The 18,337-nt window shown below is 28.0% G+C and overlaps 2 protein-coding genes across 2 annotated transcripts in view; both read right to left on the reverse strand.

Annotated features, from left to right (window-relative positions):
• Positions 1-18,337, reverse strand: part of LOC125826958 (acetylornithine deacetylase-like) — a 291,462-nt gene that overhangs the window by 81,140 nt on the left and 191,985 nt on the right. The window lies entirely within an intron of this gene.
• Positions 8,076-10,246, reverse strand: LOC125826949 (protein RGF1 INDUCIBLE TRANSCRIPTION FACTOR 1-like). The gene is made up of 4 exons (XM_049506299.1): positions 10,018-10,246; positions 9,741-9,938; positions 9,060-9,275; positions 8,076-8,779 (listed from the first exon to the last, which is right to left on the reverse strand). The coding sequence occupies exons 1-4, from the start codon at positions 10,018-10,020 to the stop codon at positions 8,513-8,515; spliced, it is 684 nt and encodes a 227-aa protein (XP_049362256.1). The 5' UTR covers positions 10,021-10,246; the 3' UTR covers positions 8,076-8,512.

Consider the following 18,337-nt stretch of genomic DNA (forward strand, 5'->3'; position numbering starts at 1 on the left):
GTGAAGAAGATTGGGAAGAAACTAATGTGCTATTAGAATTTTTAAGATTTTTTTATGATGCTACAACCATGTTTTCTGGAATTTATTATCCTACTATTTCATCAGTATTAATAAATATTTGTGCTATTACAATTCAATTTTCTAAATACAAAAAAATTAAAAAAGTTAGAGTTACAATTGAAAGTATGATTGAAAATTTTAAAAATATTTTTTTCATATTCCTCAAATTTATTTAACTGCTACTTTACTTAACCCTCAATATAAATTACGAGGTGTGCAGGGACTTGTTGATACTTTAGAAATTTTATTGGAAGAAACTTGTGAAATGTGTAAGTCTAGCATAAAAGTAGAAGCTAAAATTTTGTATGAAAAATATAGAACTATAGGAAATACTCAAGGAGAAGTTGGTCAAATTTCTAATCCTCAGAGTAAAGCTCGAATTAATAGTTTTATGCGAGGTTTTCTTGGTCTTAATTCTACTAACCGTGATAATTTTGAGGAATATCTTAATCAATCTTTAGAAACAGTGGACGACGAAGATGGCAATGAAGAATTATTAGCATGGTGGAGGAGGCGAAGCGTTGCATTTCCAATTTTGAGCAAAATGGTTCGTGATGTTCTAGCTATTCAAGCTACATCAGTTGCATCGGAGGCTGCTTTTAGTGCGGCAAGGTTTCAACTTGGCGATCATAAACATTCATTGGTGAAAGAAAGATTGGAAACATCAGTTTTATTTAAAGACTTGGTCAACGCCGAGAGGAGGAATTATAATTTGCCAAAGTTAAGTTCCAAACAAGAGTTTCTAGCAAGTTTGCCAACACCGGAGGATGTTACCGTCGATATGATGCGACAATTAGAATTGAATTTTAAAGGAGAATATAAATATTAGATTACATTCGAGAACTAATTGAAACAGAACCCTTCCTAGAATGTGGTTGCATAGATTAGTTACTCATCTAATATTTGTAACAAATATTAGTTTTACATATTGAGAACTTATTGAAACAGAACCTTTCTTAGAAGGTGGTTGCGTAGATTAGTTACTCCACTAATATTTGTAAATTGTAACTTCTAAGTTCTAAGTTGCAATTATAATTTATTGAATAAATTTGAAGGCTTTATTCAAGTCTTTTTTTACATAACTATTGTCTTGCATTTTAATTTTAATTTTAAAATACTAACTTTAAAATACTTAATTTAAAAATTGATATTTGACATTTGAAATTTCAAGTTAAATTCTTTTAAAGTATTTAAAATACAAATTTGAACTTCTCAAATTTGAAATTTGAAATTTGAAACTTTAAATTTTAAATTTGAAAACTTAAGCATTTTTTATTAGCTAAAAATGTTATTGAAAACCAAATAAACTAAAAATGTTATTCAATAACATATAAATTCAATACAAATAAATACACATATAAAAAAATAAAAATCCCACATCCCGTCCCGTCCTGTCAAACCCCGTCCCATCCCGTATATAAAGTGGGACGAGATGGGACGAATTTTTATCCCGCCAATCCCGGTCTCCCCAATCCCGGTTCCGGCTGAATCCCGGCCAAAGAGTCCCCCGTCCCATCCCGTCCCCCTTCGTTCCGTCCCCCAGTCCCTGTCCCCTCGCCAGCCCTACTGCATTAGACTTAAAAGGTCAGGACACTTGGCCAACCATACAGGCATACACTATCCATGCAACTGCCCTCGTGGAGATCTTATAAATAGAATAATTCTTTTTTTCTAAAAATATTATTTTTAAAATATTTGGTAAAAATTTTAATTTCAATTTTTTTATATGACAAATACAAAATCACAAAATTTTAAAGTACTCTACACATTTTTAATTTAAGATTATATAATTTAAACGTCCCAATTTATTATTTAAATTTGTTCAACCAAATTAAGGCACTTAAATTAAAATAAAGGGAGAAGAATTTATGAATTTTACTCTTTCGCATATTATTTATTAAGTAATATTTTAATCCCTTTTTCTCATTTTATGTGACAGAAAAATTTAACATTATTTTTATTTATTAATCTATTAATGTGATTACAAGTTTACAACATTATTGCTATTTATGATAAAATTATTATTACATTGTTATTAAATTAATGAATTTGCTTCTTTTTTCAGATAGAATAAACAAAGACCGTATATGCCATAAAAATTCTAACATAAAGTAAAAAAATTAGCAACTTAATTCACTTTTGTAGTATTCCTTTTTACAAAAGAAATGAAATAAGGTATATAGATGTATCAACTCTCTTGAAGCCTCACAAATTTGAATTGTGATAGAATGATAGTAATTTTCTATCCTTATTCAAAAATATAAAATTCAAGTTTCTGAGAATGGGAAGAGTTCTATTGAAGTGTCACTTTAAAAATGAACTCTATAATAAATAAATTTATATTTAAATTTAATCATGTTTTAATATGAAAATCGAACGCGAAAATGATCCAGTTGTTTCTACGTGGAAGATTATACAGGAATGTACAAAAAAAAAATGCCAAAAATCAAGGACCGTTCATATATGTGCTGTCACATTGGCTCCTTAAAAAGCTGACAATTGGCAAAACAATCATCACTTAATTTGACTCCTCATTGATCAAACTATATATTAAAGGTAATACTACAAGATAGAAAATGTAAGGTATCATAGACAATTGCTGTTTACATTAAATTAAATAAGTTAGTAATTGTTAATAATATATTAAACTTGAAATATAGATCATTAAACAATAAATTTATATGTGATGAAGCAAACATTCACAATATTTCATGATTTCTTTTGGAAAAATTATTTGAATTAGCTATATCGATTCACAAATTAATTTTTATAACGATACTTCAAAAGAATAAGATACAGTACAATATAGTGAGATTGTGCAATTCTATTACATATTTATTCATGTATTTGTGTCTAAAATCTCTAAATCATGTCTACACATAGTTGGCCACATGTACACCCAAATTTTACTTTTAAAATGCAGATATACCTATAACGATACACATATACATATAATTTCAATCATATAATACTGAACCCAATTTTTAGTTAGCATGAGAAATATTGTATGTGCACTGATGATACATGCATCCTGCAATGTTTTGTAATTAAAGTACTATATTTTGAAATATAGTAAGATCTCGTTAATTTTTGCACAAAAAAAGCCGTTAATAACCCTATTTATAAAGTTAATATAAATATATCAATTAAATTATTTATTCTTAATAACAATGTATTGTAACTTATTATATTTTTTGTTTAGAATGATTTGTGAGATTGTGATAGTATCTTATTATGATTATCTTTATTTACATTATTTTCATTTATTCTAGAGCATATAATTCTTAAAAATAGCCTTATTATGAACGTTCTTGTAGTAGACAACGTGTCAAAATTCCCTCATCATAGGTCCCTTACCAAAGAAACCGGTTATGCAAAAGAATCATCTACATGTCCCTTTATGAATCGACACATCATCATCTACACTTCCTTTTCTTCCCATCTTTAACTCTCTTCCAATTATTGAACTTTCTTAACCAAAAAGAAATAAATAAAATAAAATATATATTGAAGTTTCTCCATCTTTTTCTTATTATTTTTTTCTAATCTTTTGTGCATCTCATTTGAAAAGTATTCATTTGACTTTTCTTTTTCTAATTTAGCAAAAGTCATTGTACTCCCATGATTTTAACTTTTACATAGGATTTCTATATGAGACTAATGCTACGGAATTAGATTTCCACTAATGTTTCTTGATAATTCATTCACGAATAGTTTAAGTAAGCCTTTTGAAACTTAGATCGCTAAGAAAATGAAAGAATTTTTAAAGAAGGTTTTGTATTGCTTAGATGAAGGCTTTACAACTTGCTTGGTTTACAAATAAGAGCCCTTCTATTTATACTTATCTTTTAGAGGCTAAAGTGTAAATACAAATTTATACACAATTTTCTATATATTTACAATCTAGTCCTTCTTCTAAAATTCTCAACCAGCCTAGAGAATTTTAAAATCTTCCAAAACTTATCTTGACTATTCTAGAATCTTTCACAAACCACTTCACGATTCTAGATTCTCCCCACTTAGGCTAGCTCACTTATGCTTTAATTTTATGCCTAAGTGGAATGACAAAGTGGAGGGTCATGACACTAAGATCCACTTGGTTGCATATTAAGATTTTTAACTTATACCTAACACTTACACTAATATTAATAATTATTTAAAAACACTTATTTCAAAATTACAAAAATAAGTAATACATTCATATATATATATATATATATATATATATATATATATATATATATACTTTTAAATAATTACGTATTTTACTAATAATTATGAGTTTTCTATTATAATTTGAGAAAGATACACCAAATAGGAAGAAGCGAACTAGATCAGGAGGTATATTTTTCGATAACAATGTGGCATGTGACATGAATTATCATCAAGGAGTGAACAAACAGTGAAAGGGCACTCAACTACAAGATTCAAATTACAATTTACTGTTCAAGGTAACTCTGCCTAAAAGTATGGAAAAAAGTTGTATGTTTTGAAAGGAATAATTTGAAGTAGGTAATAATATATAGGTGAAAGTAAAAAAGGCACCATCCTTACTCATTATTGCTTTGTGTTTCTCATTATTCCTGCACTTTGTTCATTTTGTTGGATAATTTGGTATGCGAAATGGAATAATTAAAAAAATATATATAGTTAATTTTTGTTATATTTTTAAAATATATTTATTCTTATCATATAAATTTGGGTATATATTTGTCTTTTGAATGTTTACTCTCATGTCTCTCTATCCTTATTATCTTATGTGGATATTTTTATTTTACTTAAAATTTCCTCTTAATATTATTCTTTCACCCAATCCAATATTAGGATAAGTATAACTTTTTCTGAGAGTATATAGGTATATATTTTTATCCCAATTAAAAGTATGATGAAGGATAAATATATATAACTTTTTTACGAGGGTTTAGAGATAAACATGACGCTATTTTTTGCATTTTATGGATTGGTGTATTCCATATGAATATTTTGTCCAATGTTTTATATGGATTATAATTTCATCATTTTAGTATAAATAATTAGATAAAATAATCTTGTATTTAATTAATAATTCAAATCAAATATAAGATAAAATTAATTTTAACTTTATCGCTAAATTATTACTTCTTTATCTCACATATCAAACGAAAATTCGCATGTTAATGTAGAACCATCGATGCAGACATCTATATAGTTAGTGATGTACGTTTCTTATATTTTTAATTAATATGCCCTTTCATTCATGTGGACTAGATTCTTTTGCCTGGCCAAATTGGCAGAAGCAAATTAAACTGTTTTTTTATATTTAAACACAAAACATCTGCCTACGGCTACTGTAGTACTTTGTTGGATTATATTGTTAATCTCATCAAATTATTTCAACGTTTTACATATCTAGTTATGTTTTCTACCCTTTCCATCGCTATAACAAAAATAGTTTTTAGCAGCAATAAATTTACACATTAACAAAGATTGCTATAAGCTTTAGTAATATTTACAAAGTGTTAACTACCTCTAAAAAGACATATTTGAATATTTTTGAATAGGGCATATAAAAAAGAATTAAGTAAATAAAGTAAGTTGAGTGGCACAAGTAGCATCACCAAAGAGATCTTTGTCACAATGTTCAATATATTGGAAATAAATAAGATTCCATCTTCAATTAGCAAATGGCAACCAACAAATGTGCAATTCGATTACTTCTACAAAAGAACATTCAATCTTTTCCTCATGCAATTAAAGGGGTATAAATAAATGAAAAAAACATGCCAAAGGCAAAAAAAAAAGTGTCAATTGGGCAGCCCCCACAATTGTTTTTATACATATAAGTACCGTTCACAATGTGCCAACTCATTATCACACATTTTTCCATTCCAAAAGGGAAATATGCAATAATAAAGAAGTAAGCAAATTCAGAACCGTAAAGAAAGGTAATCATAATCAGAAGATTCAATTTTGTAGCTCTTTAGAAACTTATTTTTATTATAAACCTTTTTTTCACAAGAGATCGATAAATTAAATCAAAACGCATTACTTGATTTTCATCGAGATATACGAAAACATTCTGTTAGGTGTTTATTTAAAAAAAATTATTGTTGCATCAATGTGAAAAAGAAGTTAAAAAGATAAAAGGAAAACCTCTAGAATTCATGATTACACGATTAGGTCACTTTTAATTGTTATAGCAAATGTTTTGTCTTATATTTAGGATCAGTAGATAGACTTGACAATATAATTATTTTTATACTTACTTTAATGAATTCAAAATTTGAAGTTTATAAATTTATATAGCGATTTTCAATTTATACTACATCAATCATTGTTGAATTTATAATCAAATATCTAGTAATATTTTTAAATATATATACATGACCTCGACAAAAAATTATTAAATTCACGTGAACTCGTAATAATTTGAAATCTTAAAGAATGTGCTGCCTTTGTAACCCCCTAGGTAGGAAAAAACATACACATTTGCATTTTTTAGACCAATGTTAAGGAACACACAGTGGAAGCAGAGATCAGTTAGACGTTATAAGTCAAATTAGTATACAGAAACTGATGAGAAGCAAAGCCAAAGAAAGGGCTCAAAAGAGATGGCAGTTAAGTCACAAAAAGTAGTCAATCATATCTTTTTTGGACTTTGAGGGTTTCAAATGGCAAATTTTGGTCATGTTTCACGTGCCCTACTCTTAAAGTTACCATCACACGAGCACCACGTACCAAACCTCATCCTAAACATGCTTCTTCCATCCAACCACTTTAATTAACACTCTTAGGATAGCCATATAATATACAACAATAACATACGCAGTATAATCTCATAAGTAAGCTTTAAGAAAAGTGACGTATACTCAACCTTATTAAAGAGATTGTTTTTGATAGATCATCTGTTTAAGTAAAACTTATAAAAACAGATATGCAAAGCAAGTATAATAGCAAAGAAATCACACTGAATTCAAAATAACAGCAACGCCAAAACGAAACACAATAACTAAAAGAAATGAAATATCAACTAATACTAAAAATGAAAGAACAAGATAGCAAGACCTACTAAAAAAAATATACTAAATCTCGCTCACACTATATCTGATTCTCGACCTCTATATCTTCCTATTAAATTATCTACTTTTCAGTTTGAAGCCAAATCACTTCTGCATATAATATACATAGAACTTTCTTGCAATTTGAGTTATATGGAATTTAAAATATCAAACAACCAAAGAGTTATTTTCAACAAATTGCCACTTGCTATTTTATGGGGTCCCCCAAAACCACACATCATCTTTTCTTCTACGATATTCTTCTCATTTAATATTATTATTTTTAAATAAAGTTAAAAAGGGGCATAATTGAACGGACATTTTAATGGCCATGGCAGAGCCCGGCCCGCTAATTTTTCTTCAAGCCCGATATTAGTCAAAAAACTCATACTCATTAAACGTCATTGCAGAATCACGACCGTCAAATCAACCATTTAATCCAACGGCCATCAATCAACCATAGCTCCACTTAACAAACAAGAAAACCCCTCCACCAAGAAACCAACCCCCATGAACACGGATCGTGATAAAGTTATAAATATTTTTTTATTTTTAATCAGATTTCGAATTTGAATCTCTTTAGGTAGGAAGTTGCCTTTGTTAAATAACACTTTACTCCTAATATAAAAATTTTCAGATCAAATTCAAATTTAATCAGACTACTATATAGATATTGAACATCAATTAAAAAATAAAAAACGTAGCCCCGTGGAGGAGGCTACAAGTCTACAACCTACACCCCAGAATGTCCAAAAATCAACACCTAGCATCTTTCATCCAATCATTTACCGCCACGTAGTATTTTGTCCCCTTTAACATGGGCCCGTATTGTGACACACTTATTGGCAGTTAGTACCTCAACCAGTCCAAAGTTTCCCAACTTTAGCAGATTATACTAACTGCGCTCAAAAATCAAACAAATACTTCTTTCCATTCAATTTATTTGTCTTAATTTAAAAAATCGAAGAGTGGAGGAAGTATTAAAAACAAGAAGATTGTTAAAATATTCCAAACTATAAGAACATTATATTTACATTTTTGATTACAGGAGGAGGAAAAAAAAAAAAAAAAAACTTATGTATAACCACTATAAAAAGCCAAGAGTCACTGTATCTTGATATTTCATCATATACTATATATATAATATAATATATAGCTTATTTTCCAAGCCCAACTAACTTTGAACTCCCTATTAGTCCCTTAACATTTTCTTATTTCAACTTCCACCCCTCCAACTTTTCCCATCATACACTATAGTAGCTAAAAGAATATACACAATAAAGCAAACACTGGCCTTTTCTAGAGAAAGCACTAGTGTTTTTTATAAGGAGGAGTGCATTCTGCATTCTGATCTTTACTAAGGCTGATGTATAATTAGGAGCAAATGAAGGACTTTGATTTGATTTTTCTAAAACTTAATAACCTATAACTAGTCCTCCCATTGGGGCTCGATGTGGAATTCCCTTTCTTCGCTTGGCTGTTCTGTAATTAACAGAAGTTGGAGGGGGTGTTGACGGACTGAAACTTTGGTGGACCTTGTTGCTTGGACTCTTCTGCCGGCCATGGCTGCTGCTGCTGTAGGAATCCTCCGAGTCATAGAGTGCTGCTGCAGCCGGCGAGGATCTCTTCTTCTCCGGTGATTGTTTTGGCCTCTTAACAAAGTTCTTTGAAGTCCCAACAATCTGAAAATAATCAAAAATTACAAATTAAATACAACTTGCTTCTAGAAGTTCTAACAATCAAGATACAGAATCACCCATTCCCAATTTCCGAATCTCAAAATCCCAAATTTTTAAATATTTTTTTGATCTGTATCCCAAAAATCTGTTGATGATGCCAAAATTTGTCCCCAATAGTGGACCAATTGCTTCACATTTTGTCAAAAAGGCCAATTACAGCAAAGTTAATTTTATGACACCATTAAAAGTAAAAAATAAATGCAAGAAAATTAGTTTAGTATACCTTGCAACCAAGAGAGCAGAATCTGAAGGAATCAAGAAGGCTCCTTTCACAAACTTCACAGGTATTAGTGACACCTTTGCCTGGCCTAGGCTGTGGTCTCTCATTCAAGAAAACAACTTTTGCACTGTTGATAATGTAGGTCTGAACTGAAGTGATGTCCAGAAATTTCTGTATTTCATTCACCCTTATCACATCATGGTACGATGACCTCCGTATCTGTAAAAGAAAAAACAGAGCATCCCACATTCAATCGGTCAAACTTCAAGTCAACCATGAAAAAATGAAAAAATACACAATTTTGATCAAAAGGGGTGCTTTAAAACAGTACATTTCTTTTGTTATTCCATTAAAGGAAAAGGGTAAAGGAGAGAAATAAAAAGTCTTCTGTACTTGACAAAAATGGCAGAAACCCCAAAAAAATCAAATTCAAATTCAAATTGGATGCTTCAAAACAATGCATTTTTGTGATTCCATTTCTCAACCAAAATGGCGGAAAACTGAAACCGGAATCAAAAACAACCATCTTTTTTTCAAAGAAAATTTGGGGGAAAGAAAAGGAGAAATTGGAAATGAATGAAAATCAAATCCTAATCAACCAAGTAAAAGCTCAGATAACTAATAAACTGAGCTAGGAAGAATCTCGATTTACCAAATACATACAAACAAAGAATACAAACGAACCTGAATGGCACGATGGTCCTTGTGATGAGATAAACAAATCGAACAAAGAGCACCATCCATACAATCCAAACAGTACATGTTACATTCGCTCTTATGAGAATCAGCATGTAACTTGCATTGAACGAAGAATCGTTCCTTCAACAATGGCTTCAACCACGGTGGCCATCTATTATCTTCCTCATCAGGTCCTCCAGCTCCCTAAACACACATTAAAACCACAATCACCAAAAAACACAAAAAAAACAAACTAAATCTCCATTTTTAAACAAAAATTTACCATGATTCGCCTATTCTTAGGCTTGAATTCACGAACAGTGGTGTCTTGATTATCGATCGCCAGCTTTGTAAAACAAAAAAATCGAACTGTTTATATTTCTTGGAAGTAGTAACGCTTTGTGTATTAGTGACAGTAAGAGAAAAATAAAAACTATGGTTTGGAAAATATAGGAATTGGAGGCGGTGAGAGAAATATAAGGCTACTTGTAAAAAAAAAAATATTAGGGGTGAGGGGGTGGGGGTGGGGGGGTAAAGAGGTACGGGGGTCGTTCTTATCCTTTAAAAGGTCATACATAAACAAAGTCCGAACCTAGCTCCGAAGCAAAACCTAAAGATACGTTGGGTGCAAGGAACCGACCTCCTTCTTTCCTTTTAATTTCCCTTTCATTTTCATGTTTTACATATTCTTGTTTTAGGTCTTATCATAAATACTTTTATTTTTTATTTTTTTATTATTAATATTCTTTATTGATGTTCACTAAAAATATTAATCATGTCGATTAGTTTAATTTCTCTAATAGGGAGAGGTGGGGTGGGTATAGTGAGTTGGCATATTATTCTCTTTACAAAATTTGGTATCTTTGGGTCAATTATTGGTCATTTAGTTAGTTATTTGTTCTAAGTGGGCATTGTAGGAGGAACAAATATCCTTGGTAATTTAATCAACTTGGGAATATCATATTCTATCATTTATTTCAATTAGGAATGGGTGCTCGATCGATATTAAATTTTGGTATTTTTAAAGTTTGATTCAGTAATTTGATAATGATAATTAAAAATAGATATTAAATATTGAACTTTTTTATGTTTGATAAATTAAACTTTTATACAATAATTCAATAATAATGTATTGTGAAAAGTATATTTTGGCATTTTATGTTCATAATTTAACTAATATTTGATATGCTAACTTGGAGAGAAATCACCTGAAATTTTATTTAAATTTTTTGAAATTGTAAAATATACGAGTAGAATTTTATTTAAATTTTTGAAATGACAAATCAATAAATACAAAAATAAATTATGGTGATTTCCTTGTAAAATTGCACCATTTTAACACACAACTAGTAGGTTGAAACATATGAAAAGGAAAATTGATTTCATTACTAAAATAAAATGGGGAAAGTAGCATTTATAGCACTTAATTTTAGCATAAGTAATATTACAACATTGAAAATTCTTGTTTCAATATAATATTTTCCTAGTAGCTCTTTCCATTGGTAAATACAAACCAGAATCTTCTTTAAAAGGGAAAATCTAATGAAACATTAAAAGAAAGGAGTAAAACATGATGAGTCATTCTCCATATGCAGTTAGCCACCTAATCAAACTTCTTATTATTTTCTTTTATTATTATTATTATTATTATTATTATTATTATTATATCTTTGGCCCCCAAACTCCACCGATCTAACAGTAGTTGAAGCAGAATTTTCATTAATTGACGTTAAAATATAAAGAATTAGATCCATAAAAAAGCCAAAGATAGTCAATATACGATATAAATATACATAATCATTTTTACATAACTATATAATGTAATTTTTCGACGTTATCCCCATCAATGGCGGAGCCACCTTACAATGAGGGGTTCATCCGAACCCTCTTCGGTGGAAAATTATATGATTTATACATGGTTAAAATAATTATTTAGGTATATATAGTAGATGTCGAACCTCATTCGGCTACTTTGTGTATCTATTTTTTTAGATTTTGAACCATCTTATTGAAAATCCTGACTCCGCTACTGATACCCACCCTAACCTTAAAAGGATAAAAGATAAAGATACTGAGATTATATTAATTGAAAAAATAAATTTAGTAAAGAACTAAGCTTTTCTAATGAATAATAACAATAATCTCTCTTTCACCATGTTGAAATATTGCTTTGTTGGCTCTTGAATCATCATCTAAACCAAATGTTTTTAATTTATTCAGTTAATGTTGCTTAAACATTTCAATATATTTTTTCTTGCGCGTCTTTTATTGCTTGTTTGTCATGATACGTTCAATTGGATAAAAACACTACTAAAAGAGAATGTCAATATCCGATAGATCATTTCAATTCATCAGAATTTGGCTCATCGTAAAGAATTTTTTATGAAAAATTCACCAAGTAAATTACCAAAAGACAATTTCATAGAAAAATGTATTTTTAGTAATCTATTATTCTGGTGATAAAAATAAGGAAATAAATAAACAGACAAATATCAAAAGAGAGAGGAACAAAATTTGACATACTTTTACAAACCGTTATACAATCAAGAAAATGGAAATAAATTCATCAAAAATACCAACAAAAAGAAAAGTAGAAGAAAAAAGAAAGCTTGAAGCATACAAAATGACAATTCACATGTACTTCATGAACTACATAACGACATATTTTATAATCCTAATTTTTAATGCTATTTAACAAAATTTTCAAAGTGAATCTCCACGTCAACATTTCAAGACACGTCATAATAATATATAAATAAAAATGCTACTTTAAAAAATTTGAACCACAAGATAGAGTCATTGACTAACAACAGTTTAATCCTAACCAACAACTAACAAGGTTGTGATGGAGTAGTAAGTACTCATTCATCATAAATCAAGAGGTCTCGGGTTCAAACCCCCTTTGATATGAAGTCACCTTTGTTAGGGAACGCTTTACCCTTAATGTGGGACTTTTCAGTGCGAATCCAAATTTAGTCGGTCTCCAGTGTGACACCGGGTGAAAAACCAAAAAGTTTAATCCTATCTTTTAAAAATATAAATGTCAAAAAGATATTATTTCTACGTTCTGCAAAATGCCACATATTTGTTGGGTTTGAAAAGTTGGGCCTCTGAATAGCCTATGGACTAGGCCAATTTGGTTAATACCTACTATGTTTTCTTATCCTGATACGTTTTGAGTTTTGGCTATTTAATCCACTCTGTATAAGCTAAATTTCTAATAAATTATGGGGGTAATTTGGACATTTAAATGTATTATTATTATTATTTTAATTGTTTTTAGAATTTTACAAAAGCTAGTGGTGTGGTCCAAGACACCACCTTTAATAGGTGTATTAGATTATAAATTAACTAAAGAGACAAGCATTTGGAGTTATTCAACCCTGATTTTAATTTTAATGTTGTTTGAAAAAATAAGAAAAAAACAATTGACTTAAAGGGAACATGTTCATTAATCATGATGCAATGTATACATTATATATATGTTACTCCAAAAAATTATTGAGCATGGTTTCTGCCTTTATGGTTCTAGCAACAATATATTTATTGTGATTATTCCACGAATAGAATATGAGGAGAGTAGAGTATATATTAATTTTATTTTTATTTTTATGAGATAAAGAGACTATTATCGATAAATTCTTGGCTCATAATATTTTCAAAGCAAATTTGGAAATTACAAAAGTGAAAGAAGTTATTATGAAAATATTAAGAAAAGAAAAATATTGAGAACAAAAATAGTAAGATAAACAAAAAAAGAAACAATAATAGTAAAAATGAAGAATAGAATATATTGAATAATTTCGATTAAACTTTAAATATAAAAAAGTGTTACTTGGATTTTTCATTTCTGTTCAAATTTGAATCGTGATATTTCTTGATGAATGTCAACATGTAATATTGGATCGTTAAATCTTTATATATAGCATGATTCATGAATGTCAACATGTAATATTTGATTAATTTTTAAAAAATATATCCATGAAACATTAGTTTTGTGTAAAGATCATGAATTTACATGTCTCATAAATTATACATAAATTTACTCATATATATATACAAATATTATACATATATAGATTATATTTTGGAATAGGCTTTCTTGTGTTAAAATCCCTTAATTACTTTATTAGTATCCTATCTTGAACTTCTGTTGTAAACCTAATCAATAAATTAATTTAATATAATGAAAATGTCAAACTACTCATGTATTTTTCAATACTTTGCTCGTATTAAGCTATACCCTATATTTAGGGGATGGCGCACCTAAAATAATGTGTCATCTTGCGCTCCTCAATGGAAGAATTAAAGTTTGATTATTTTACATCAGACAAATTAAAGTTATTTTTGCTATAAATTTATTTTATATATTATTTAATGTTATCATAAAATAATAATAATAAAAAGAAACAATAGAAAAGTGGAGGGACAGAGTTGCGGGATTAGAACTCAACAAAGCCAGCGAAGCGTAAGAATATGGGAGTATATTTCTAAAACTCATTAATATGTACTTTTAATAGTTTATTACTAAAAATATTTTGTTCTAGAAGATGTAAAACAAAAAAGTGGCAACGCCAAGATTGCAAAAAATCATTTTTTTAAAAATAAAAGAAAGATAAAAAAAGAAAAAAAAGAAATTAGGGGTAGGGAAAAGGAATTACTAAGTGGAAATTGAATTTTTAGGATAAAATAAAAGTTCATGTAGTTACTAAAGTTCTCAATATTTTTACTTTGTTTGTTCATTTATTGTGAGCATATATAAGCTAATGAAGCATCATTTTATCCCGAATACACTTATAAAAAAATAAAAAATAAAAAGAGAGAGAATTAGCAATCAACAATTATTATTGCTGAATAATAAAAATCCGTCATAGAATAGGTTAGTGACGAATTATTAAAAATTCATGTTTGCTACTAGCTAATTAATAATAGATTTACAAAAAATTTAATAACTAATTCTTTCTATGTTAGTTATAATAAGTTGATTGATTCATGACCATCGGTAACTTGTCGAATCATATTTTGTCTCTGATTCAGTGGTACAACTAAAAATTTGACGAAAAGTGTGTAAATATTTTTTCTCAATTGTGTAGTATATGTTAATTAAAATTAAATCTATATTTATAATAATTAATATTTAATCTCTCTCTTATCATATAATTTTTCCGGTGAAAGATGAGCACCTAGAGAACAGAAGGAATGTTATAGTTACAGGAAAATCAAGAAAAAATAAATTCCTTGCAATGATACAAGCATATTAGTAAATTTATATTGCTCAAGAAAATATGAGAATCTTTTTTTATTTTTCTTTAGTTATAATTTGTCGAAGTACTACATGTTATTTTGGCAAAGAGATTAATAGAGTTCAATAATTATTACCCAATTAGAATCTGCTTTAGTTATACCAATGTTCTAAGGTTCCAGCACTTCTAGGCTGGGTTTGTGATATTAATATATTAGTATATGATATAATAATTGAATCCAACACTAAGGGCACAAACTATGGTGGTAAAAATTATATAAAGCCAACACATTCTTTTATATAATGATTATAATATAAAAAAAATTTATATTATCATATATTTTAACATGTTGGTTGCTTTATCTGGCTTAATTTTCAAAATTTAGTTTTTTTTTATGTAACTTGATAATCATGTAAATATGATTTACGTTGTTAAGTGAATAAAAATTAAAATATTTAACAAATAAACGAAAAATGGAAAAGGTGGAAATGCAATTGTTAAAGTATATCATTGTATTATATGAATACATTTATCAATATCCTAGGCAACTGTTAAAAGTATTTTTCAAATTTTAGTTGTTTTTTTTTTATGTAACTTGATAATCATGTAAATATGATTTATGCTATTAAGTGAATAAAAGACGGAAAATGAATTTAAAATTGTTGACCAAGTAAAATCAAACAACATTTTTGAATTAATTTCATGCCAAATATGTTGCGTTACTATCCATAATTAATGACATTGAATATAATCCTTTCTTTTAGTAAGTTTATAACATACAAAAAAGAACATAGAAAATAGGATGATAAAAATAAAAACATGAGTTGATAAACAAATCAAAAATATACACATATACGAAATAAAATGAATGATTCTTTGATCGACAAGATCAAATAATTGAGATAAACTGTTTGTAGTCATTGTAGAGGGCCGTACAGAATCAGCGAGCATTGTGGCGACAATAATTGTGTGGGCAAAGCAATTTTATTTTTTTTCCTCTATATTTTTTGTTTTAGAAATTTCCATTTCAAAATTTACTTGCGTAATACTTTAATTTGAATGACAATTTTTCATTTTAGCATTATATTTGTAATGATATTCTTTTATGACATCCATCAAAATAATGATGTATGGAGATCATTGTGGCGTATTTACTATTATATATAGTAGGATATGTTTGTTAATATCTTTGTTTAACAATAGGTTTTGTTAACTATCTTTTCAATTTATATCATAGTCGGATTAAAAAATATAGAGTTTTACTTTAACAATTGGACATAATTTATTATGTTAGATTAGCTTTTGTAAAAGAATACATGTAGATTTATTTTGATGCGATACATTTTAGAAACTAATAGTATTTGAAATTCATCTAAATAGAAGAGTTTTGGTCCAATATTGAATTCTTCGTCACGAAATAAATGTCAAAAATTGAAAAAAAAAAAAAAGTAATGAATTTTGCTAAATTAATTAGGAAAAACATTTAAAAAAATTACTCAGATATATAACTAAATAGCAAAAGTGACAAGGCAATTGTACCTAGTATTGATATTTTTCTTTGTGAAAGAATGGTTTTGGCATGTTGGTTTTAGGTCATTACAATTAAAATTTGAGGGAATTACGGTCTTTCTATCATTTTACGAAATTTGCTTGCTTAAAAGGATTATCATTTATGCTTATTTATTTAGACCCAATCAATGACTCCAAAAAAAAAGACATTTTTCTCATAAATTACAAATGATGCCCTAAGATGAAATGTCATTGAATACAGTGGACCATTAAACTTTCTGAACAAATACATTGACATAACAATTATCATTGTGCTCTAATTTCCTCCATATATTTTCCATTTTCATTTCAATTTGGTGAAATATTATTACTTCCTTTGTTTCATTTTATGTGGTACTATTTGATTTGACACAAAATTTAAGAAAAAAAGAAAACTTTTAAAATTTGTGGTCTAAAACAATTTTTAGATATTTATGGTGGTTGAAATTGTTTCATTAGGATAAAAGAAAAAATTTAAAGTTCAATTGTTTTTAAGTATAATAATGTGATATTCTTTTTTGAACGGACTAAAAAGGAAAGAGGATTACTTAGAATAAGAAAATATTCATTTATACCCAAATTAATACTTTAAAGTGTGTACATTACTCAACTTTGATTAACTTCATATATTTTCAATTTTCATTTGAACTTGATGAAAGATTATTACTTATTCATACCCGGGGTGTATATATTATAATTAAATAATTTAATGAAGTAATATTTATATTGGTTAATCATAATTGAATATTAACTTTATTTATTAACACGTGTCATATACTCTTTCTTCATTTTTACTTGACTGATTGGCTATTTTTCGTTTTACTTGTTTATTAACAAATCAATATAGATTTGTTATTTGCTTTTAATATTATTCTATTATTAAATAATTACATAAAATATTAATAATTAAATTTTAAATTTTAAAATATAATTAATAACGTAATGTCTATAGAAAAAAAGAATCACATTTCGCTAATGTGTAAATAGTAGTACTTTATATGTGTATAATGTTTTCATCAATATAAATAATTTATCATTTGACAATCATCCGTTATTTCATGAATCGAGAGTGTATTCAATTTTTTAGTATGCAATACCATGAGCACGTGATTAATAATTACTTAAGATGTGTATGGTAAAATGAAAAATATTTTTTAATAAAATGATTTATAGAAAAATAAATATGCTTCTTACTTATTTTCTTGTGTTTGATACACAAGCAAAAATCATTATCCAAAAATAATTTGCATATAATTTAGACAAATACTATGAGAGGTGAAGGTGGAGGGGAGGAGTGTGTGGTAGTGGTGGGGTTGAAGATGGGGAGCTCCATATTGTGCAGGTAAAAATAAGGTGTGATGAAAAGTGGAGAAGACATATTCAATGTAGAGTGTCACTTGTGTAACTTGTTTTTTCATACGTCTATTGTCAAAGTTATTTCCTCATTTCAAAAAAATAATTATAATAAAAGTTCTCGAGAAAATATTTTACAAAATTTTTAATCGACCAAATATGAAAGTATTAATATTTCCACGCCAAACACACCCTTAGACCCCATCAAATTTCTTTTCTCCAATTTCACATCAAAACAAACTTATAACAAAACATAAAAAAGTTTAACAATATGAGGTCCGTGCTGGCATGGCCATCATGCTCTAGTAATTAAAATTTAAAAGTGCTTCAAAATTCAAATATATTTACTAAAAAACAAAATACAACTCTTTTAAGATAATGTGTTACTTATTTTTCAAAAAAACCAATTGAAAATTCAAAAGCCTTGAGAGTAGCACAAATTGCAAGAGTGTGTCATAA

Source organism: Solanum verrucosum, unplaced genomic scaffold (assembly GCF_900185275.1).
Source record: "Solanum verrucosum unplaced genomic scaffold, falcon-dt-bn FXZP01000060.1, whole genome shotgun sequence".
Lineage (NCBI taxonomy): Eukaryota > Viridiplantae > Streptophyta > Magnoliopsida > Solanales > Solanaceae > Solanum > Solanum verrucosum.